Source organism: Garra rufa, chromosome 14, assembly GCF_049309525.1.
Source record: "Garra rufa chromosome 14, GarRuf1.0, whole genome shotgun sequence".
In the NCBI taxonomy this organism is placed as follows: Eukaryota; Metazoa; Chordata; class Actinopteri; order Cypriniformes; family Cyprinidae; genus Garra; species Garra rufa.
This window is the reverse complement of record NC_133374.1, coordinates 9,488,728-9,513,170: the sequence shown is the minus strand read 5'-3', so window position 1 is coordinate 9,513,170 and position 24,443 is coordinate 9,488,728. Positions and strand designations below refer to the sequence as shown.

Here is a 24,443-nt window from a genome sequence, read left to right as displayed (position 1 = left end):
AAACACTATACGGAAAAGACGATCCTCTTGTCGTGCCTCATTCCCACGCATCCACGTAGGCCAACGCAAAGCGAAACTAACCGCACGCACGACAATACTAATGTTATCCACACAAGGGAGCCACAGGATAGATCTCAGTTTAAAGACAGTGAAAATAAATTGACTTGTAGTAAAACATTGCATATAAGTTCATTTTCATAAAGTTTAATAAAGTCCAACATAATATATATAACTGTTATGCAAAAACTGTAAATACTATACTTATAGACCATTATTTTTTTAACCTAATTATAATGGTATTGACAATATATTCATCAAGTTGTTAGACATAACTGAATGTATGTCCTATTAAAGAAGGAACACTATATTGTCTATCTATTTTAATATTGTGCTTATAACAATACTAACATAAACACTCACAATTTACTTTGTAACTGCATCATCTATACAAACCATTGTGCTTGTACCCCGACGATCGAGTTAAACTGCATTGTTTCAGTTATTTTCTGTGTAGTTGCCCACAACACTTCGGTGACAGGACTTTGAAATAACAAACAGGGAAAACGATAAAAGGCATGACTTACATCGCATCTAGCGAGCAAACTCCATGCAAGCTCCATCGTATTTATTTTATTTTTTCTTAATTTGAACAGCTTGTGAAAGTTTAAAAAAAAAGATAAAATCGAATTTACTTTCATCTCGGAAAAGATATTGCACATATTTGACAGTCAAGAACGGTCCAATCACATGAGGACAAAATATATTAAAACAATATTGATTGGCTAAGATCTAAAGTGGGAGGGTCTGAGGTGCTGTGCTCTGCGCCCGAGGACAATCTGAAAGAAGCCAATTAGAGCTCAGCCTCAAGTCACATGCTTTCAAAAAATTGACAGGCCTAATACACAGCCATTTGACTGGCGTCCCGCATACACAAACAAACAAAAAACAGTTTTGATTTTTTAATTTTTAACAGGTGCTAACATAACTACCAGTCGAATAGTATGGTAAAATAATGCAATTTCGTGATTATTTTGCAATATAGGTTAAACTCATTTTCAACATTTTAGAAGTCTTCTTCTTTGGCTAACTTGAAGGGGAGGCGCCCCAGTGCCCCCTACTGACCAGCCGCCACTGATCATCATCCTCCAGGATTTTGCTTCCGTGCCTCGGCAGTGGCACGGCCTCAGCCACAAAGAACAGACAGTCTTTCCTCCTTTCTCGAATAGAGAGACAGACGAGAACGGAGCTTTTTCATCGAAAAACGTTCACAGTGTAGGCAGGATGCCCCCTTGAGGACATCGTGTGCGTGCTCTACGCTCAAACAAAAGATGCAAAGACCGTGCATGTCATCAGGTGTCAGGTAACACGGACACAGATCCACGCACTTTCTAAATACCTTACTAGTGCTCGCTATTTTAAAGAGGAAGGAAATGACTCTTACCAACAGTTTGCACGCTTAGACACAGGAGACGCTGAAGATGAAGAAAAGAATGATCTGTTCTACCGGCGCCCTTTTATACTGTGGACGCACCAGTAGTGACGTGCCTGGCAGCATCAAATTGACCGGAAGTGACATCATAGACTGTTGCCGGCCAATTCCATTGTAGTTTTTGTATTTTATTCTGCAGACATGACTCACACTTACAGCGTTCCCCTAGCGACCTCTAGAGGATGCAGTTCAAAGTTCCCTTGAGAGGGAAACTCCTGTTGACTTGCTTTCTAAAAAACATTTACCCTTCAAAATGTGCCTTAATGGAATGTCTGTAATGCGGCGGTTAACAATACACAGGTCGCTTTCAAAACAGCAATTCTTTTTTATTACAATATGTTTATACAAGCTAAAAACCTGATGTTTAATATAGATTAATATGATATTATTAAAAATGTATTTGTTTATTATACCACTCAGCCATTAAATATTTTCCAACTTTTGTATCACAGGTATTCTGCTGTATGATGCTTTGGGATGGGAAGTGAGTATGCCGAAAGATATTCATGGTCTCAAAGGTTCCTGTCTGGTTATACCATGTTCTTTCAGATATAAATCAAACCCTCCCAAAAACCCACGTAGAGCTGTGTGGTATCAGCGGGACTCTAAAGGTTCACCTTTAGTTTATGATCCTTTGCATCAAAACAATGTTGATAAGAAATTCAGAGGAAAAACTGATTTATATGGAGAATCTGACTGGGATTGCAGTCTGCTGATCAAAAACCTGGAACCATCTCACAACGGAGCAAAATTATACACAAGGATTGACCCTGAAAATATTGCATGGCAACACTTTATAATTGATGATGCTTCATCTACAGTTCTTGTTGATGGTATGTAATTTTTCTTAGAATAATGTGGTTCCTCTGTAATATCTATGATTTTCTAGCTGTAGTAGAATATTGTGTGGCCAGTAACAATAGACACAATAAATACTCCCAAATAAAGTCTTCCAAACTGATTTCTTTCTAACTGGTTAATTTGTTTAACACTTATAAATAAATACATGTATGTCTTTCCATTATATGTCAAAGTATTAAAACAAGTGCCATGGTTAAATATAATAATAAAAAATGGCTCAGATAAGCTTTGTCTGAATAGTTTTTGAGGCCAGTGTAAATGTAAAAAATATTATATAATGTACTAATTCTAATGTTTCTGTCAATTAAAGCAACTCAAGAGCAGCCCAGCATCAGCATTTATGGAGGTGAAAAAACAGGTGAAACCATCACAGTAGAATGTTCAGCTTTCCACACGTGTCCATACAGCAAACCAACCATTACTCTGAACGGTATAGAAGGAGCTGATGAAATCAGGGATGAGCCTATAAAAGACGGCCTGTGGAAAATCACTCTAACACGCACAGGTGTCGTAAAGGCAGAAAGAATGACTATGCTGTGTTCAGTAACACATTATGGTGGCATAACAGTGACAGCTACAAAAGATAAAAGTGCAGAATGTGAGTAAAAACAAACATGAACTGCTTTGTGTGCTATTAACTATAGGTTCACTTTAAATGTCACATTGAGCTCTTTTACAAGATTTCAATTAAATTTCAGGTGTTCATCAAAAAACAATAATTGAGCCAGAACTGCCAGATGTCATAGCGGGCATCACAAAGAAATTCACTTGTAGTGTGTACCATTCCTGCCAGAAAGAGCCAACCATCACATGGAACTATAATAACATGCAGGTCACAATGGAGGAAAAAACACGTTCTGGTTTAAATTGGATCAGCTATTCCAACATTGACTTTATGGCTGCAATAGAAGACAATGGGAAAAAGTTGATGTGCACTGCAAAATTTTCTAAAGGAAACATTACAACTTCTGTTGTTTTGCATGTACAACGTGAGTAATTTGTTATTATCATGTTTAATGTGTGTCATTTTCTTTGTCTCTATAGTTATTGTGTCTAATTTCTTCTCTTTTTCTTTTTTTGTAAACTTTAAACGTTAAGATATCTGAATATGTAATGCTGTGGTTAACAAAACATTTTTTTTTTTGCTTTCAAAACAGCAATTTTTTTATAACAGTATGTTTATACAAGCTAAAAACTTGGATAACACTTTATAATATTGTTCAGTTGTAAGTCATTTATAAGTAGTTAGCTAATGATAAAATAATGATTTGCAAAACATTCATAAATGTTTAATAAGTGATATGCTAACAATTTGTGTATGTTTTGTTAATTCATTTACAAGTAATTTACAAGTAATTAGTTAATGATGAACTAATCATTTACAAAACATGACTATGCATTCAAAATGATTAATGAGTGATATGTTAGCATTTGTATCTATGTTTTGTTGATTAAGTTATAAATCATTTACAAGTGATTAGATAATGATGTACAAATTAAAAAAAAAAAAACATGATTATACGTTTACAAATGATTATTAAGTAATATGCTAACAACTTACAAATCTGACGTAATTTATCTAAAAAGAAATAGCATATCATGAAATAATCAAACAGATCCTTAGTAAGTGGTTATGTTACTAGTTAATATATTATTTGTCACGCATCATGAATAAATCATTTACAAATCTTTCTGCATCCCCTAATCTAAAGTGTAAACAATTCATCAGTTGTAAATGTTTTACTCATTATTCAAAGGTCTTTCACCCAGTGTGTATACCCACCTGATACCCACACATCCTGTAACCGGCAGGTTTGTAAAACCTGTACAACTGATGAGTAGTTTACACTTTAGATTATTAGGGGATGCAGAAAGTGTTGTAAATGCCTTGTATACACCAGATCTTGTAACATGTAAGTGTCACATGGAGAGTCAGACTGAGACGTGCGGATCCAATTGCAGCATTTATTGAGAAATGTCGACAGGCAGGAGTAATCACCAGAAAACAGAAACAACGTAGGTAATCCGGGAAACAGTTCAATAGACAGGCAATGGTCGCAATGGCAGGAAGCAGGAATCGTCAACGGGGTACACAGTCCAGAGTCATACACAGATAATCCAACACAGAGATAAACGCTTAGAATTACGACCATAGGAACAATAAGACTTCGCAAGGTGGCTGTGTGTGTGAGTGGCTTAAATGCATGTGGGTAAATGATAAACAGGTGTATGCAGCAATCAGTTCAGTGGGAAACGAGGAGCAGCTGTGTGCAGTGATTAGTGCAGTGGCTTATGGGGATTGCAGTCCAGAATGTGTGTGCAAGAGTTCATGATGAGATAGACCAGATACGTGACAGAGCCCCTCCCCAAGGAGCGGCTTCCAGACGCTCTAACCACCTAATACAACCTGGAGGGTGGTGGAGCGGAGGCGTAACAGGGGGAGGGATGGAGGGCCAGGTCCATGTAGGGGTACTGGAACCAGGAACTGAGGCGGAGCCGACGGAGGGAGAAGCCATGATGAAGGAAGGGTTGGCTCCTGCATGGGGCCGACCGACGGAGGTGGAGCCGGTGGAGCCCGAGGCGGAACCGGAGAGTCGATGGTCCTGGGCGACACAGAGGATCCGGAGGGCCAAGGCGGAACCCAAGGCTCTGGCGACCCCGGCGGAGATGGAGGTCCGGAGGTACGCAGCGGAGCCGGAGTGACAGAGGATCGAGGCTGTGCCCACGGGAGGGAGGAGGTCCACAGAGCCGGCAGGACGGAGTGACGAGGCGCAGCCGGAGGAGTAGAGTCCAGAGGCGAAGGTGGGGCGACGACTGACCGGGGCGGAGCCTGAGAGACGATGGAGCCCGGAGGAGCTGGTGGGCCGATGGCCGACAACGGAGACGAGGGAGCACAGAGCCAGGGTGGAGCTGCAGGGTCGGAGGGCCGAGGTGGAGTCCAGGACTCTGAGACTGGAGGTGATGGTGAGGGATCCTTCAGTCTGGACACCGATGAAGACTGGCAATCCCACTGCGAGTCCTCTGCACAGAAGGTGGGATGTGGGTGAGCAGAGGGACTGTCAGGAGACAGAGGTGGCGGGACTGGAGCAGCAGGGAGGGTGGGTGGGAACCCACACAGTTCATACATGGCCAGTTCATACATGGCCTTCGTGGCCAGAACCGGGCAGACAGGAATCTCAGGACGACTGGACGGAACCAGCGGAGGCTCTGGAAGGCTGGGCGGAACCAGCGGAGGCTCTGGAAGGCAGGGCTGAACCAGCGGAGTCTCTGGAAGACTGGGCGGAGCCAGCGGAGTTTCTGGAAGGCTGGGCGGAACCAGCGGAGTCTCTGGAAGGCTGGGCGGAACCAGCGGAGTCTCTGGAAGGCTGGGCGGAACCAGCGGAGTCTCTGGAAGGCTGGGCGGAACCAGCGGAGTCTCTGGAAGGCTGGGCGGAACCAGCGGAGTCTCTGGAAGGCTGGGCCGAACCAGCGGAGTCTCTGGAAGGCTGGGCCGAACCAGCGGAGTCTCTGGAAGGCTGGGCCGAACCAGCGGAGGCTCTGGAAGGCTGGACGGAACCAGCGGAGGCTCTGGAAGGCTGGGCTGAACCAGCAGAGGCTCTGGAAGGCTGGGCTGAACCAGCGGAGGCTCTGGAAGGCTGGGCTGAACCGGCGGAGTCTCTGGAAGGCTGTCTTGAGGAGCGGGCTCTGGACGACGCTCTTGTGAAGCGGGCTCTGGACGACGCTCTTGTGAAGCGGGCTCTGGACGACGCTCTTGAGGAGCGGGCTCTGAACAACGCTCTTGAGGAGCGGGCTCTGGAGAACTGGACGACCCCAGCGTAGACTCTGGAGGGCTGGGCGTCTCCAGCGGAGACTCTGGAAGAGCAGGCTCTGGGCGAGTGGTCACAAGAAGGCGCTCTGGCGGCGCGGTCACTGGAGGGCGCTCTGGCGGCGCGGTCACTGGAGGGCGCTCTGGCAGCGGAGACTCTGGAAGGGAGGCCATGTTGTTTACAGACTCATGCGTGGTAGCCATCTTGGCCGGGAACTCAGGAACAGAAGCCATCCTGGCAACAGGCTCAGGAGGGGCGGCCATCTTGTGAACAGGCTCTGGGTTGGCTTGAGCAGACTTTGGCCTGGTAGGCTTGGCATGAGAGGGCTCTGATGTGGCAGACATGACATGAGCAGGTTGTGGTATAGGGGTTACTGCAGGCTTGCAGGGGCCCTCATCCACAATCCCAACAGTAAATGGTGAACCAGCCAGCTGGAGTGCATGGTCGATGTATTGTTCTAGTGTCCAGTGCGGGGTGTGTAAAGGCATACTGGGTTTTAACTCCTGGTTCAGTCCATAATAAAAAATGTGCTTGAAAAAAATGACCGTGAAATCCACCTGGTGACATAGTTCGCAGAAGTCAGCCACATACTCCTCAATAGGCCGGTTGTTCTGGCGAAGACGAACTAGACGGTCTCCTGGGTTCATGGTGAACGGCTGATGAATAAAGCCGCTGGATCCTTGTAGCGGCGAAGTCTTCTGTCACATGGAGAGTCAGACTGAGACGTGCGGATCCAATTGCAGCATTTATTGAGAAATGTCGACAGGCAGGAGTAATCACCAGAAAACAGGAACAACGTAGGTAATCCGGGAAACAGTTCAATAGACAGGCAATGGTCGCAATGGCAGGAAGCAGGAATCGTCAACGGGGTACACAGTCCAGAGTCATACACAGATAATCCAACACAGAGATAAACGCTTAGAATTACGACCATAGGAACAATAAGACTTCGCAAGGTGGCTGTGTGTGTGAGTGGCTTAAATGCATGTGGGTAAATGATAAACAGGTGTATGCAGCAATCAGTTCAGTGGGAAACGAGGAGCAGCTGTGTGCAGTGATTAGTGCAGTGGCTTATGGGGATTGCAGTCCAGAATGTGTGTGCAAGAGTTCATGATGAGATAGACCAGATACGTGACAGTAAGAAAGATCTACAAATAATGTGTAACAGATTTACAAATGATGAATTGTTTAAACTTTAGATTAGAGGAATCTGCTGAGTGTTGTCTTTAAAAAGAGACCTACCTTACATCTGTATTCCAAAGTGTTCATGAATTACAACAATTTAAGTTTGGATAGTGCACTTTCAAGCCTATTTAAAAAAAATGGGGAGTGACAGTTAAGGGGTTAACTAGAAATTTTTTAACCATTTACTAAGGATCTGTTTGATTATTTTATTATATGCTATTTTTAAGATAATTTACGACAGATTGGTAAATCGTTAGCGTATTACTTACAATAAAATGAACATGTCAGTTATTAATAATTTATAAACACATAGTCTTGTTTTGTAAATAATTAGTTTATCATTAACTATTTACTTGTAAATTAACTTGTAACTGACTTGTAAATGAATTTTCAAAACATACACAGATTGTAAGCATATCACTTATTAATCATTTGTGAATGTTTTGTAAATGATTATTTCATCATTATCTAATCACTTATAAAAGACTTACAACTTAACGTTGTTATAAAGTGTTACCAAAACTTGATGTTTAATATAGATTAATATGAGATTATTAAAGAAATAAGCTTTTTTGTTTATTCTACCACTCAGACATTAAATATTCTCCAACTTTTGTATCACAGGTATTCTGCTGTATGATGCTTTGGGATGGGAAGTGAGTATGCCGAAAGACATTCACGGCCTCAAAGGTTCCTGTCTGGTTATACCATGTTCTTTCAGATATAAATCAAGCCCTCCTAAAAACCCACGTTGGGTTGTGTGGTATCAGCAGGACTCTAAAGGTTCACCTTTAGTTTATGATCCTTTGCATCAAAACAACATTGATGAGAAATTCAGAGGAAAAACTGATTTATATGGAGAATATGATTGGGATTGCAGTCTGTTGATCAAAAACCTGCAATCATCTCACAATGGAGCAAAATTATACACAAGGATTGACCCTGAAAATATTGCATGGCAAAACTTTATAATTGATGATGCTACCTCTACAGTTCTTGTTGATGGTATGTAAAACTTTGTCTGAATAGATTTTGGGGCCAGTGTAAATTTTTAACACAATAAATTCACCCAAATAAAATCTTTCAAACTGAGTTCTTTTTAACCATTTTTTTTTAAATAACGTTTAAAAATAAAGACAAGGTAATTTGCCCCAAAAAGTATATTTATACATGTCTTTGCATTATATATCAAAATATTAAAACAAGTGCCATGGTCAATTTTTTTTTCAGATAAGCTTTTACTGAATAGTTTTTGGGGCCAGTGTAAATGTAAACAATATTACATAATGTACTAATTCTAATGTTTCTGTCAATTAAAGCGACCCCAGAGAAGCCCAGCATCAGCATTTATGGAGGTGAAAGAACAGGTGAAACCATCACAGTAGTATGTTCAGCTTTCCACACGTGTCCATACAGCAAACCAACCCTTACTCTGAACGGTATTGAAGGATCTGATGAAATCAGGGACGAGTCTATAAAAGACGACCTGTGGAAGATCACTCTGACACGCACAGGTGTCGTAAAGGCAGAACACTTGACTATTGAGTGTTCAGTAACACATCATGGTGGCATAACGGTGACAGCTACAAAAGATAAAGATGCAGAATGTGAGTAAACACAAACATGAACTGCTTTGTGTGTTGCTAACTGTTAAGTTCATTTAAAAATGTCACATTGAGACCTATTACAAGATTTCAATTCAATTTCAGGTGTTCATCAGAAAATAATGATTGAGCCAGAACTGCCAGATGTCACAGTGGGCATCACAAAGAAATTCACTTGTAGTGTGTACCATTCCTGCGAGAAAGAGCCAACCATCACATGGAACTATAAGAACATGCAAGTCACAATGGAGGAAAAAACTCTTTCTGGTTTAAATTGGGTCAGCTCTTCCAACATTGACTTTATGGCTTCAAAAGAAGATAATGGCAAGAAGTTGATATGCACTGCAAAATTTTCTAAAGGAGACATTACAACTTCTGTTGTTTTACATGTACAACGTGAGTGATTTTTTATATTATCATGTTTAATGTGTGTGATGTTCTTTTCTCTATAGGTATTGTGTCTAGTTTCTTCTTCTTTTTTTCTTTTCTGTAAACTTTAAACATAAAGGAATCTGAAAAAAAAAAACTCCTGTTGACTTGCTTTCTAAGAATATTTGCTCTTCAAAATGTGCATTGTTGGAATGTCTGCAATGCTTTGGTTGACAAAACAATTATTTTGCTTTCAAAACAGCATTTTCTTTTATAACAGTATATTTATACAAGCAAAAAAACTGATGTTTAATATAGATTAATATGAGATTATAAAAAAAAAAAAAGTTTTTTTTTTTGTTTACTCTACCACTCAGCCATTAAATATTCTCCAACTTTTGTCTCACAGGTATTCTGCTGTATGATGCTTTGGGATGGGAAGTGAGTATGCCGAAAGACATACACGGCCTCAAAGGTTCCTGTCTGGTTATTCCATGTTCTTTCAAATATAAATCAAACCCTCCCAAAAACCCACGTAGAGTTGTGTGGTATCAGCGGGATCCTAAAGGTTCACCTTTAGTTTATGATCCATTGCATCCAAACAACATCGATGAGAGATTCAGAGGAAAAACTGATTTATATGGAGAATCAGATTGGGATTGCAGTCTGTTGATCAAAAACCTGGAAACATCTTACAATGAAGAGAAATTATACACAAGGATTGACCCTGAACATATTGCATGGCAAAACTATGAATCTGATGATGCTACCTCTACAGTTCTTGTTGATGGTATGTAAAACATTGTCTGAATAGTTTTTGGGGCCAGTGGACATTTTTTAAATATTATATAATGCATTAGAATTATATAATTATGTTTCTGTCAATTGAAGCGACTCCACAGCAGCCCAGCATCAACATTTATGGAGGTGAAAGAACAGGTGAAACCATCACAGTAGTGTGTTCAGCTTTCCACACGTGTCCATACAGCAAACCAACCATTACTCTGAATGATATAGAAGGATCTGATGAAATAAAGGAAGAATCTGTTAAAGACGGCCTGTGGAAAATCACTCTGACACGCACAGGTGTCGTAAAGGCAGAACACTTGACTATGAATTGTTTAGTAACACATCATGGTGGCATAACAGTGACAGCTACAAAAGACAAAAGTGTAGAATGTAAGTAAACACAAATACAAATGGCTTTGTGTGCTATTAACTGTAAGCTCACTTTAAATGTCACAGTGTGTCATGCCCATGAACTGTCTTGGTGTTTTGTTTTTCCTCCTATGTGCTTCACATAACCTACTCCCTCCTGTTGATTGTTCATTGATTTCAGATGTTTCTCATTATTCCCCTCCTCTAGTCCCTTACTTAAGCTCTTTTCTGTTCTGTTTGCTTTGTCCAGTCTATAATGTCTTCTGGTTCCCTGTGTTTGTGCTACGTGTGTCACCCTTGGATGTGTATAAAAGACTGTTTATTTAAGGTGTATATGTCTCCTCGTTTCTTTGCTCCATGTTGTAGCAGCAAACTTGACACAGTGGAACATATAACAAGATTTCGATTCAATTTCAGGTGTTCATCAAAAAATAATGATTGAGCCTGAACTGCCAGATGTCACAGTGGGCATCGCAAAGGTATTCACTTGTAGTGTCCACCATTACTGCCAGAAAGAGCCAACCATCACATGGAACTATAAGAACATGCAGGTGACAATGGAAAAAACACATTCTGGTTTACATTGGATCAGCTATTCCAACATTAGCTTTCTGGCTGCAAAAGAAGATAATGGGAAGAAGTTGATATGCACTGCAAAATTTTCTGGAGGAGACATCACAACTTCTGTTGTTTTACATGTACAACGTGAGTCATTTGTTAGCATGTTTAATAATGTCTAGTTTTTTTTTCTTGTTATTTTTTTTTTTTGTAAACTTTAAACGTTAAAGAAATTAGAAAAACACTCCTGTTGACTTGCTTTCTTAGAATATTTACCCTTCAAAATGTGCATTGTTGGAATGTCTGTAATGCTGTGGTTGACAAAACAGCAATTCTTTTTTATAACAGCACATTTATCCAAGCTAAAAACCTGAAGCTTAATGTTGATTGATATGAGATTATTAAACAATAAGCTTTTTTGTTTATTCTACCACTCAGCCATTGAATGTTCTCCAACTTTTGTATCACAGGTATTCTGCTGTATGATGCTTTGGGATGGGAAGTGAGTATGCCGAAAGACATTCACGGTCTCAAAGGTTCCTGTCTGGTTATACCATGTTCTTTCAGATACAAATTAAACCCACCCCAAAACCCATGTAGAGCTGTGTGGTATCAGCGGGACTCTAAAGGTTCACCTTTAGTTTATGATCCACTGCATCCAAACAACGTCAATGAGAAATTCAGTGGAAAAACTGATTTATATGGAGAATCAGATTGGGATTGCAGTCTTCTGATCAAAAACCTTGAACCATCTTACAATGGAGAGAAATTATACGCAAGGATTGATCCTGAAAATATTGCATGGCAAAACTATGAAACTGATGATGCTACCTCTACAGTTCTGGTTGATGGTATGTAAATGTTCTTAGAATAATATGGTTTCTCTGTAATATCTATGATTGTCCAGCAGTAGTAATATATTGTGTGGCCAGTAACAATAGACACAATAAATACTCCCAAATAAAATCTCCCAAACTGATTTCTTTCTAACCAATTGATTTGTTAAATAACATTTAAAAGGAAAGAGAAGGCTATTTGCCCCAAGAAGTATATTTTTATACATGTCTTTGCATTATAGACCAAAGTATTAAAACAAGTAGCATGGTTAAAAATTATTTAAAAAATGGCTCGGATATCTTTGAATAGTTTTTTCGGGCCAGTGTATTTTTTTTTATTTTTTATATTAAGTAATGTACTAATTTTAATATTTCTGTTACTTAAAGCAACTCCACAGCAGCCTATCATCAGTATTTATGGAGGTGAAAGAACAGGTGAAACCATCACAGTAGAATGTTCAGCTTTCCACACGTGTCCATACAGCAAACCAACCATTACTCTGAACGGTATAGAAGGATCTGATGAAATCAGTGATAAGTCTATTAAAGACGGCCTGTGGAAAATCACTCTGACACGCACAGGTGTCGTAAAGGCAGAAAGCATGACTATTCAGTGTTCAGTAACGCATCATGGTGGCATAACAGTGACAGCTACAAAAGACAAAATTGCAAAATGTGAGTAAACACAAACATGAACTGCTTTGTGTGCTATTAACTAAGTTCACTTTAAATGTCATATTGAGACCTATTTCAAGATTTCAATTCAATTTCAGGTGTTCATCAAAAAATTGTGATTGTGCCAGAAATGGCAGATGTCACAGTGGGCATCGCAAAAAAATTCACTTGTAGTGTCCACCATTCCTGCCAGAAAGAGCCAACCATCACATGGAACTATAAGAACATGCAGGTGACAACGGAGGAAAAAACACTTTCTGGTTTAAATTGGATCAGCTATTCCAACGTTGCATTTTTGGCTGCAAAAGAGGACCATAGGAAGAAGTTGATATGCACTGCAACATTTTCTGGAGGAGACATTACAACTTCTGTTATTTTACATGTACAACGTGAGTCATTTGTTAGCATGTTTAATGCGCGTGATTATTTATTTATTTATTTTTGGTCTCTATAAGTATTGTCTAGTTTCTTTTTCTTGTTGTGTTTTTTTGTGTAAACTTTAAAGAAATTAGAAAAAAAAAAAAACTCCCGTTGTCTTGCTTTCTAAGAATATTTACCCTTCAAAATGTGCATTGTTGGAATCTCTGCAATGCTGTGGTTGACAAAACACAATTATTTTGCATTCAAAACAGCAATTCTTTTGCATAACAGTATGTTTACAAGGTAAAAACCTGAAGCTTAATGTTGATTGATATGAGATTATTAAACAATAAGCTTTTTTGTTTATTCTACCACTCAGCCATTGAATGTTCTCCAACCTTTGTATCACAGGTATTCTGCTGTATGATGCTTTGGGATGGGAAGTGAGTATGCCAAAAGACATTCACGGCCTCAAAGGTTCCTTTTTGGTTATACCATGTTCTTTCAGATACAAATTAAACCCACCCAAAAACCCACGTAGAGCTGTGTGGTATCAGCGGGACTCTAAAGGTTCACCTTTAGTTTGTGATCCATTGCATCCAAACAACGTCAATGAGAAATTCAGAGGAAAAACTGATTTATATGGAGAATCAGATTGGGATTGCAGTCTGTTGATCAAAAACCTGGAAACATCTCACAATGGAAAGAAATTGTATGCAAGGATTGACCCTGAACATATTGCATGGCAAAACTATGAAACTGATGATGCTACCTCTACGGTTCTTGTTGATGGTATGTCTTTGAATTATATACCAAGCAATTAAAATAAGTGGCATGGTAAAAAATATTTTTTTTTATAAGCTTTAAATAGTTTTTGGGGCCAGTGTAATACTTTTAAATATTTAGTAATGTACAAATTCTAATATTTCTGTTAATTAAAGCGACTCCACAGCAGCCCAGCATCAGCATTTATGGAGGTGAAAGAACAGGTGAAACCATCACAGTAGAATGTTCAGCTTTCCACACGTGTCCATACAGCAAACCAACCATTACTCTGAACGGTATAGAAGGATCTGATGAAATCAGTGATAAGTCTATTAAAGATGGCCTGTGGAAAACAACTCTGACACGCACAGGTGTCGTAAAGGCAGAAAGCATGACTATTCAGTGTTCAGTAACATATTATGGTGGCATAACAGTCACGGCTACAAAAAACAAAAGTGCCGAATGTGAGTAAACACAAATATGAACGGCTTTGTGTGCTATTAACTGGAATTTCATTTTAAATGTCGCAGTGGAACCTATTACAAGATTTCAATTCATTTTCAGGTGTTCATCAAAAAATAATTATTGAGCCAGAAATGGCAGCTGTCACAGCGGGCATCGCAAAGAAATTCACTTGTAGTGTGTACCATTCCTGCCAGAAAGAGCCAACCATCACATGGAACTATAAGAACATGCAGGTGACAACGGAGGAAAAAACACTTTCTGGTTTAAATTGGATCAGCTATTCCAACATTGACTTTATGGCTGCAAAAGAAAATCATGGGAAGAAGTTGATATGCACTGCAAAATTTTCTGGAGGAGACATTACAACTTCTGTTGTTTTACATGTACAACGTGAGTCATTTGTATTATGTTTAATGTGTGTGATTTTCTTCATCTCTTTAGGTATTGTCTTTAGGTGTTTTTTTTTGTGTGTGTGTAAACTTTACACTATAAAGAAATTTGAAAAAAAAAAACTTCTGTTGACTTGCTTTCTAAGATTATTTACCCTTCAAAATGTGCATTGTAAGAATGTCTGCAATGCTATGGTTGACAAAACAGCAATTCTTTTGCATAACAGTATGTTTATTCAAGCTAAAATCCTAATGTTTAATATAGATTGATATGAGATTGTTAAAAAATAAGTTTTTTTATGTTTTTTCTACCATTCAGCCATTAAATATTCTCCAACTTTTGTATCACAGGTATTCTGCTGTATGATGCTTTGGGATGGGAAGTGAGTATGCCGAAAGACATTCACGGCCTCAAAGGTTCCTGTCTGGTTATACCATGTTCTTTCAGATATAAATCAAACCCTCCCAAAAACCCACGTAGAGCTGTGTGGTATCAGCGGGACTCTAAAGGTTCACCTTTAGTTTATGATCCTTTGTATCCAAACAACGTCGATGAGAAATTCAGAGGAAAAACTGATTTATATGGAGAATCAGATTGGGATTGCAGTCTGCTGATCAAAAACCTGGAAATGTTTTACAATGAAGAGAAATTATACACAAGGATTGACCCTGAAAATATTGCATGGCAAAACTATGAAATTGATGATGCTACCTCTACAGTTCTTGTTGATGGTATGTAAATGTTCTTTAAATAATATGGTTCCTCTGTAATATCTATGATTGTCTAGCTGTAGTAGAATATTGTGTGGCCAGTAACAATAGACACAATAAATACTCCCAAATAAAATCTTCCAAACTGAGTTCTTTCTAACCAGTTCATTTGTTTAAATAACATTTAAAAATAAAGAGAAGGCTATTTGCCCCCCAAAAAAGTGTATTTTTTATACATGTCTTTGCATTATATACCAAACTATTAAAACAAGTGGCATGGTTAAAAGTAATATAAAAAAAGGCTTAGATAAGCTTTGAATAGTTTTTTGGGGCCAGTGTAATTTTTTTAAATGTTAAGTAATATACTAATTCTAATACCTCTGTTAATTAAAGTGATTCCACAGCAGCCTATCATCAGTATTTATGGAGGTGAAAGAACAGGTGAAACCATCTCAGTAGTATGTTCAGCTTTCCACTCGTGTCCATACAGCAAACCAACCATTACTCTGAACGGTATAGAAGGAACTGATGAAATAAAGGAAGAGTCTGTTAAAGACGGCCTGGCGAAAATCACTCTGACACGCACAGGTGTCGTAAAGGCAGTAAACTTGACTATTAATTGTTTAGTAACACATTATGGTGGCATAACAGTGATAGCTACAAAAGACAAAATTGCAGAATGTAAGTAAACACAAATATGAATGGTTTGTGTGCTGTAAACTGTAAGTTCACTTTAAATGTCACATTGAGACCTATTTCAAGATTTCAAATCAATTTCAGGTGTTCATCAAAAAATTATGATTGAGCCAGAAATGGCAGATGTCACAGTGGGCATCGCAAAGAAATTCACTTGTAGTGTCCACCATTCCTGCCAGAAAGAGCCAACCATCACATGGAACTATAAGAACATGCAGGTCACAACGGAGGAAAAAACACTTTCTGGTTTAAATTGGATCAGCTCTTCCAACATTGACTTTATGGCTTCAAAAGAAGATCATGGGAAGAAGTTGATATGCACTGCAAAATTTTCTGAAGGAGACATTACAACTTATGTTGTTTTACATGTACAACGTGAGTCATTTGTTAGCAGCATGTTTAATGTGTGTGATCTATCTTTGTCTCTATAGGTAATGTGTTTATTTTATTTTATTTTTTTAACCTTTAAATTTTTGGATCACAGGTATTCTGCTGTATGATGCTTTGGGATGGGAAGTGAGTATGCCGAAAGACATTCACGGCCTCAAAGGTTCCTGTCTGGTTATACCATGTTCTTTCAGATATAAATCAAACCCTCCCAAAAACCCACATAGGGTTGTGTGGTATCAGCGGTACTCTAAAGGTTCTCCATTAGTTTATGATCCATTGCATCCAAACAACGTTGATGAGAAATTCAGAGGAAAAACTGATTTATATGGAGAATCTGATTGGGATTGCAGTCTGCTGATCAAAAAACTGGAACTGTCTCACAGTGGAGATAAATTATATACAAGAATTGACCCTGAAAATATTGCATGGCAAAACTATGAAACTGATGATGCTACCTCTACAGTTCTTGTCGATGGTATGTAAAGCTCTGTCTAAATAGTTTTTGGGCCCAGTGTACATTTTTAAATATTATATACTTATTCTAATGTTTCTGTCAATTAAAGTAACTCCACAGCAGCCCAGCATCAGTATTTATGGAGGTGAAAAAAACAGGGGAAACCATCACAGTAGAATGTTCAGCCTTCCACACGTGTCCATACAGCAAACCAACCATTACTCTGAACGGTATAGAAGGGTCTGACAAAATAAAGGATGAGTCTGTTAAGGACGGCCTGTGGAAAATTATTCTGACACGCACAGGTGTCATAAAGGCAGAACACTTGACTATTGAGTGTTCAGTAACACATTATGGTGGCATAACAGTGAAAGCTACAGAGGTCAAAACTTCAAAATGTGAGTAAACAAATGTGTCATTCAATAAGTTCACTTTAAATATCACAGTAGAAGTTACAAGATTTCTTTTAAATTCCAGGTGTTCATAATAACATATCGATTGAGCCTGAACTGGCAGATGTCACAGAGGGCATCGCAAAGAACTTCACTTGTGCCGTCTACCATTCCTGCCAGCAAGAAAATCCAGTCATCACATGGAACTATGAGAACATGCAGGTATCAGAGTGGAACAAAAAGCATTCAGATCAGCTTCAGATTTCATTTTCCAACATAACCTTTCTGGGTGCAAAGGAAGACAATGGGAAGAGACTGAGATGCACTGCAAAATTTTCCGGAGGAAACATTGAAACTTATGTTGTTTTGCGTGTACAAGGTGAGTAACTAATTGTGACCTCTATATGTCTAGTTATTAAAGTAGTATTTGTCATATATTTTTTTAACCACAACTAAAGAAATTTGTCTCTCATTAGTCAATCCATTCATGCCGTCATTAATTGTAGCAGATGTTTCATGCTTGTATAGTTGAGGGTCAAAAGTTTACACCCCCCTTGCAGAATCCAACCATAATTGTTTTATATCCACTCTCCAACAGAATATCAGAAACCAGTGGATCAAATCCTGAATGAAAGTATGTTTTTCCTTCTGTACCTGCTCTCATATTTGTTTTATTGCAATCATATGCTTTTTTTGGCAATGAAATGTTAAGTTCTATAATTATAATGATTCATTCTATATCCTTTTAGCGTATTTCCAATACGTGGCAGACGTGATACCCAAGATTACCGCGTTGCCTCGATCGTGTGTGGTAATACCGTGCAGTTTCAAGTCGGAAGATGAATTTCTCACTCGACTTCGGGTTCTTTGGGTCGACAGAAAAGGTGGCTACATGTTCCACACCGACCCAGTCGATGTCCTGGACAACTTTAAAGGCCGAACAAGACTCCTCGGAAACCCAGATGAGCAGAACTGTACTGTGGAGATAGATAATGTGCAAACTCATGACAACGGGCCATTCTGTTTTCAAGCAGAAAGAGAAAATGAGAGATACAGCTTCAACAACAGCTGTGTGTTCATTATAATGCGGGGTGAGAAATCATAATCACTTGGGGTACACACTTTTGAAAATGTACATTCTAAAAATAATTGAATGTCTTTGTCTTTGTTTTTAAAAAGCACCCGACAAACCTGTAATGTCATCCCTCCCTGAAGACATCGAGCCCGGGACACGCGTCACCGTCAAATGCTCAGTCAACCACACATGCTCCTCTCACCCTCCTGAAATCACCTGGAGCATCCCAACAGCCCGAGAAACTGTCAGCCACAATCACATGGGTGGAGGCATCTGGGAAACAGTGTCCGCTGTGACTTTTATTCCAACTGGATATGAAGAGAAAGATGAAATTGTCTGCACTGCCAAATATTGGGGCGGTAAAACACAAGAAAATCCTGCCTTGATCAGTATTAGAAGTAAGTTAGACAGACGCTAATGAGATCGGCTTGTACGTTGGTCTGTGTTTTAACATGACTGCTCAAATAAAAAAACCAAATAAAATATGACTATTAATCCTGTTAAAACAATATTATAGGAGTCCAAGGGATAAAATTGGAGACTGTCGGGCTTTATGCCATAGCTCCCTCACTTGTGTTCATCCTCATTTGTGTACTCGCTGGAGTCTTAATATGCAAGAGACGGCACAGGTAAATTTATATGACTTATTCTCGTCCTTCAGAATTTTTGTGTTAACTTTTGAGGTCTGTATCTCAAACCTTATGCCAAACAGAAAGTGAGATTGTATCTTAGAAATGCTTCAAGTGATTGTCTTCATCCCGAAAGTACTGGCGCAGTATTGACACAGTGCCACCTACTGGTCAAGAAATCTTAAACATTTGCTTTTTAGCATAAAAGTTTCCAAAAGATTGGCCTAAAATCATGAAACTTTGATGAAACAATTTTCAATTAAATTTACTAGCAATTTTTTTGCTGAAACTTTGTTTTCGTCTGTCAACATTAACAATATCTTTTTCATTGGTTGTAGACAGCCTCGTCCTTATATGCAAGGCTCACATACACCATCTGAACAGAGGTATGTATGAAACATATTATTTAATCAGATTTCACCCATTAATTCGTTAAACTTTTAATATCCAAAAGCAATTTTTAACCCTATTCTCTGATGTAGCAGATCAGTTTGGAACAGATTCTCAAGGTTGTAGTTTTCTTACTAAATTTATCTTTGTATCTTTCTATTTGGTTTTGAGACTAAACTTTAAATTTCTTCACCAGTCGTTTTAGTATGCCTGAAGGAAAAGCAGCTTGGACTAACAGAGGAAATAGGATTGACATCGGGCAAGTGTAAAAAATAAATAAATAAATAAATAAAAAGTCTTGGTCTTTGTTTCCAATCCACTAACTAGGGTTATCTATAGGTTCACTGGAAATGCTCCCGAAAGACCACCGAAGGCTGGACAAAGGCAGGTTAAAATATAAAATTACAAATATTATTATAAAAACTATTATTACTATTTAAACTGTCACATGTTTTGTTCCTTTGTCATTGTGTCTTGTTTTCTCTGTGGCTGTGTGCTATAGTTTCTGTTTCACTTCCTATTAATTGTCCAGTCTGTGTATTTAAACTCCTGAGTTTCTTCCGTTTATTGTTCAGGGCATGTCTCTGGTGATTGTGTTGCTCTGTTTCCCATTTTTATTAAAATTCCTTTGGATTTGGATTACTACACAAACATTACAGAAACGTTACATGATTAATTAAATGTCATATCTCTTAACAGACAAAGCATCTGGAGGCGATTTTCTAGGTATATTTTCTTATTATTGTCTTTGTATATTAGTTGGTCTTCGTTTCTGATCCACTAACTAGTGCTATCTACAGGAACATTGGAAATGCTCCTGAAAGACCACCAAAGCCTGAACAAAGGCAGGTTAAAAGTATAATTCTAACATTATAAATATTTTTTTTTTTTTTTCAAAAATTGATCATACTTTTTAAACATTACACGGCTATTAAAATGGTACGCCTGTTAACAGACGGAGCATCTGGAGCCGATTTTCTAGGTAAGCAGTATTCTAAATTTTGTGTTTATTTTATGTTGTGTATCATAAAAATTCTGAAATTCTGTTCTCTTTTTGTTATAGACACCAATCACCCAGAACCAATGCAAATCTGAGAGCAGAATACAAGTCAGTACTTCATTCTTTAATAATAAAAATAATAATAATGAAAGAATATTATATAAGAATATATATGTGACCCTGGACCACAAAACCAGACATAAGGTTAAATTTTACAAAATTGAGATGTATAGATCATATGCAAGCTCAATAAATAAGCTTTCTATTGATATATGGTTTGTTATGATATATCTATTCGAAAATCTGGAATCTGAGGGTGCAAAAAAAATCAAAATACTGAGAAAATCACCTTTAAAGTTCTCCAAATTAAGTTCTTAACAATGCATATTACTAATCAAAAATTACATTTTGATATATTTGTAGTAGGAATTTTACAAAAAAATCTTCATGGAACATGATCTTTACTTAATTTCCTAATGATTTTTGGCATGAAAGAAAAATCTATAATTTTGACCCATACAATGTATTTTTGGCTATTGCTACAAATATACCCCAGCGACTTAAGACTGGTTTTGTGGCCCAGGGTCACATATACTGTATAATAAAAAGAGGTGGCTGTCCCACTAAAGTGGAATCTTCTCTTGAATCTTCTCTTCACAGGGCAAACAACACATGTATGGTGTTAGAAAATAAGCCTTTCTCCAAACCTTATGTGCCACCACCAAAGAGGTACAGTAGTTCATTTGGACCACATATGAGTCCCTCAAAAAGCCTACATTTATTATATTCATGTTACACAGCAAAATAGTACTATTGATTACTGACCTTGGTTCTTTAACATTGTTTATTATCATGGAAAAGAAAATCGTATTGTTGTTTTCATTTCAAAAACACTGTATTTGTTCTATTTTGCCATGTGGCATATGATTTAAATACATTTATACAGAGGTCTATGCAAATGCAAATGTGTTTTATACGTTCTTATTTTTCCTCTTGCACCTCAGTCAGGCAAAATCCTACCGTGTGAGTACATTTATCTCTACATTTGCATTTTACAACATGCTTAGTTGTGCTTCAAATTTATGAAAAGCTAAAATATGACTGACTTCTGTATCTCTTTAAATTTTCCTTTAAGGGTTATGATTCTGATGTGGATTTTACCAACATATATGGAAATTCCTGATGAAACTGTCACCTCATGTGCTCTGACAGATGGATAACGTGGTTTGAGTCCAGATAGCATCATTTCCTCATCCTGTCCACCTGTTCATCGTATATTAAAAGACAACAGTGTAAAATGGATAATGAAAAAACAAAGCATTTTTGCCTTAATGCTTGAAGTGTTTGAATTTAAGTCTTTTTTTTGAGTCTGTATTTGTATTGACTATAAAATGCTTTTATGTCTTTTCACATTATTGCTTGCTTAATAATGACTCTTGTGCTACCATCCTTTAAAATAAAGAAAGAGAACGATTTTTCATGTCTCAAAGATGATTGCTCGGATATCTACACAAATACCAGTTATTTTTATTGAAATAATGGTAATATTTTTTTCTTTCCAATGCTCTGCAGGGGGCTGTGCTGAAAAGATAATGATAAAAAATACAAGGTTATTACACAGAATTAAAAAGAAGGATTTCCCGTCCTTTTTAAAGGTCTTTTACCTGTATTTTGAATACTGCACTTTATTGCATTGTGTTTTAGGGTTAACAGAACTGCCTGTACAATTGCTGGATATTGTCCAGGCAGACTGAGGTCATTGCTGCTGGTGCTACAGACCCAATTTCCCATCCGCCTTTTCCTGAATCCATGGGAGTAACAGTCAAAGTGCATTTTACAAATTTAAACATTGCCGCATTAGGAAACGACAGGTATTACGGGAGGAAAATCAAACGCTCATTGGCTGTCGCATGCATTCGTCACAGATTACGACATGCCGTGTTTCTGGTAAGATGTGTTTGAATGATGCGCGGGAGCCTTCACGCCATCACTCCATAACAACATTTCCTTACTAATGCTCTCATCTTTGACAAAAGTCAATCATTTATTTTAACTGTTATATTGAAATTATGTCTGAGCTAGTTGAATAGAATATCTTTGTCATTCTACAAGCACAATAAGATTTAGTTTGAAACTTCCAAATTGATACAAAATCTTTAAAAATACAAATGATTAATAATAGCAATATAAAATATTAAATTCTAAAATGTTTGTGGCAGTATTAAAATAATGCAAAAGGCTCAGCTACAATGCAGCATTTAAACCTAATTAAATGCTACAATCAGAAAACAATGTAATAAATATGGTAGGGGTTAACTTATTATGCCATATACATTTGAGGTTAATGTGTGTACTTTTTAGTTACAGCAGCTGTGTTGTTATGAAAACAGTTGTGCCAGACAATTTTGGACATTTGTACCCTGACGCATATAATACTACCTGCCATGGTAAGTACTTGTGTCTCTGCATTATAACTTTACACAGAGTACATGCATCACAGTAATCAAACTAAAATGTCCGCGATTCAAAGCGGCTAGAGCTCCTATTTAAATATATATTTTTATCCATGTGTGAGCTATTGAGACGAGCAGCTCTGTGAAACAGCCAAACAGAGCAGAGCTCATTAATATTCAAGAAGTTTCCAAATAAGGCAAAAACAGAGCATTTGCATGTAGTCATTCAATAATGGTCTAACTGATGTCTAGTCTATTCTTGGGCTATGGTTAGACGTCTATTAAATTTTCACTGACAGCCCAAATTCAGTCTTGTTTTAGCCTAGACCCATATTCACTGTCTATTAGACGTATACATGTAGTCGTTCAATAATGGTCTAACTGATGTCTAGTCTATTCTTGGGCTATGGTTAGACGTCTATTAAATTTTCACTGACAGCCCAAATTCAGTCTTGTTTTAGCTTAGACCCATATTCACTGTCTATTAGACGTATACATGTAGTCGTTCAATAATGGTCTAACTGATGTCTAGTCTATTCCTGGGCTATGGTAAGACGTCTATTAAATTTTCACTGACTGCCCAAATTCAGTCTTGTTTTAGCCTAGACCCATATTCACTGTCTATTAGACGTATACATGTAGTCGTTCAATAATGGTCTAACTGATGTCTAGTCTATTCTTGGGCTATGGTTAGACGTCTATTAAATTTTCACTGACTGCCCAAATTCAGTCTTGTTTTAGCCTAGACCCATATTCACTGTCTATTAGACATATACATGTAGTCGTTCAATAATGGTCTAACTGATGTCTAGTCTATTCTTGGGCTATGGTTAGACGTCTATTAAATTTTCACTGACAGCCCAAATTCAGTCTTGTTTTAGTCTAGACCCATATTCACTGTCTATTAGACGTATACATGTAGTCGTTCAATAATGGTCTAACTGATGTCTAGTCTATTCTTGGGCTATGGTTAGACGTCTATTAAATTTTCACTGACAGCCCAAATTCAGTCTTGTTTTAGTCTAGACCCATATGCACTGTCTATTAGACGTATACATGTAGTCGTTCAATAATGGTCTAACTGATGTCTAGTCTATTCTTGGGCTATGGTTAGACATCTATTAAATTTTCACTGACAGCCCAAATTCAGTCTTGTTTTAGTCTAGACACATATTCACTGTCTATTAGACATATACATGTAGTCTTTAAATAATGGTCTAACTGATGTCTAGTCTATTCTTGGGCAATGATTAGACGTCTATTAAATGTTCACTGACAGCCCAAATTCAGTCTTGTTTTAGTCTAGACCCATATTCACTGTCTATTAGTCCATTTAGTGACCGCGCAGCAAGCTCAAGGAAACAGAGAAGGCTGAAAGCCAACACTTTTTCTTCATTTTACGAAAGCTGTTTTTATACTGAGTGCAAATAGAAGTTAACCTTTTACAGTTCGAAATAATGTCTTATTCTTATCTATGTGACCAAAAATGACATATTTTATGTTGGTTCCGCTATAAGGAAAAAAATCTAAGCGATCGCGCTGGAGCCTCTAGATGTGGAAAATATTTGTATTCTTGCAGAAAGATGCATGTGCGTTTCAGTTTCTCTTTAAATTTGTATGGTTAGACTTTTGTATGGTGTTTATAACGAATGCCATTATAATTTGTGATTTATTTCATAATGTTTATATATAAATTTGTACTATAATCTTGTAGCTGCTCATATATTTTATGT

General features: G+C 37.9%; 1 protein-coding gene across 1 annotated transcript; it reads left to right on the top strand.

Annotated features, from left to right (window-relative positions):
• The first annotated feature begins 1,752 nt into the window (after nucleotides 1–1,752).
• LOC141285316 (uncharacterized) lies at nucleotides 1,753–21,477 on the top strand. The gene is made up of 28 exons (XM_073818341.1): nucleotides 1,753–1,759; nucleotides 1,942–2,322; nucleotides 2,661–2,948; nucleotides 3,049–3,339; nucleotides 7,966–8,346; nucleotides 8,661–8,948; nucleotides 9,051–9,341; nucleotides 10,890–11,177; nucleotides 11,501–11,881; nucleotides 12,254–12,541; nucleotides 12,640–12,930; nucleotides 14,231–14,521; nucleotides 14,872–15,252; nucleotides 15,625–15,912; nucleotides 16,012–16,302; nucleotides 17,249–17,542; nucleotides 17,762–17,797; nucleotides 17,913–18,254; nucleotides 18,343–18,636; nucleotides 18,765–18,867; nucleotides 19,206–19,253; nucleotides 19,353–19,376; nucleotides 19,454–19,511; nucleotides 20,062–20,102; nucleotides 20,213–20,239; nucleotides 20,321–20,365; nucleotides 20,918–20,986; nucleotides 21,393–21,477. Exons 1-28 carry the CDS (start codon nucleotides 1,753–1,755, stop codon nucleotides 21,475–21,477), a joined length of 5,892 nt encoding a protein of 1,963 aa, XP_073674442.1.
• Nucleotides 21,478–24,443: the final 2,966 nt, after the last annotated feature.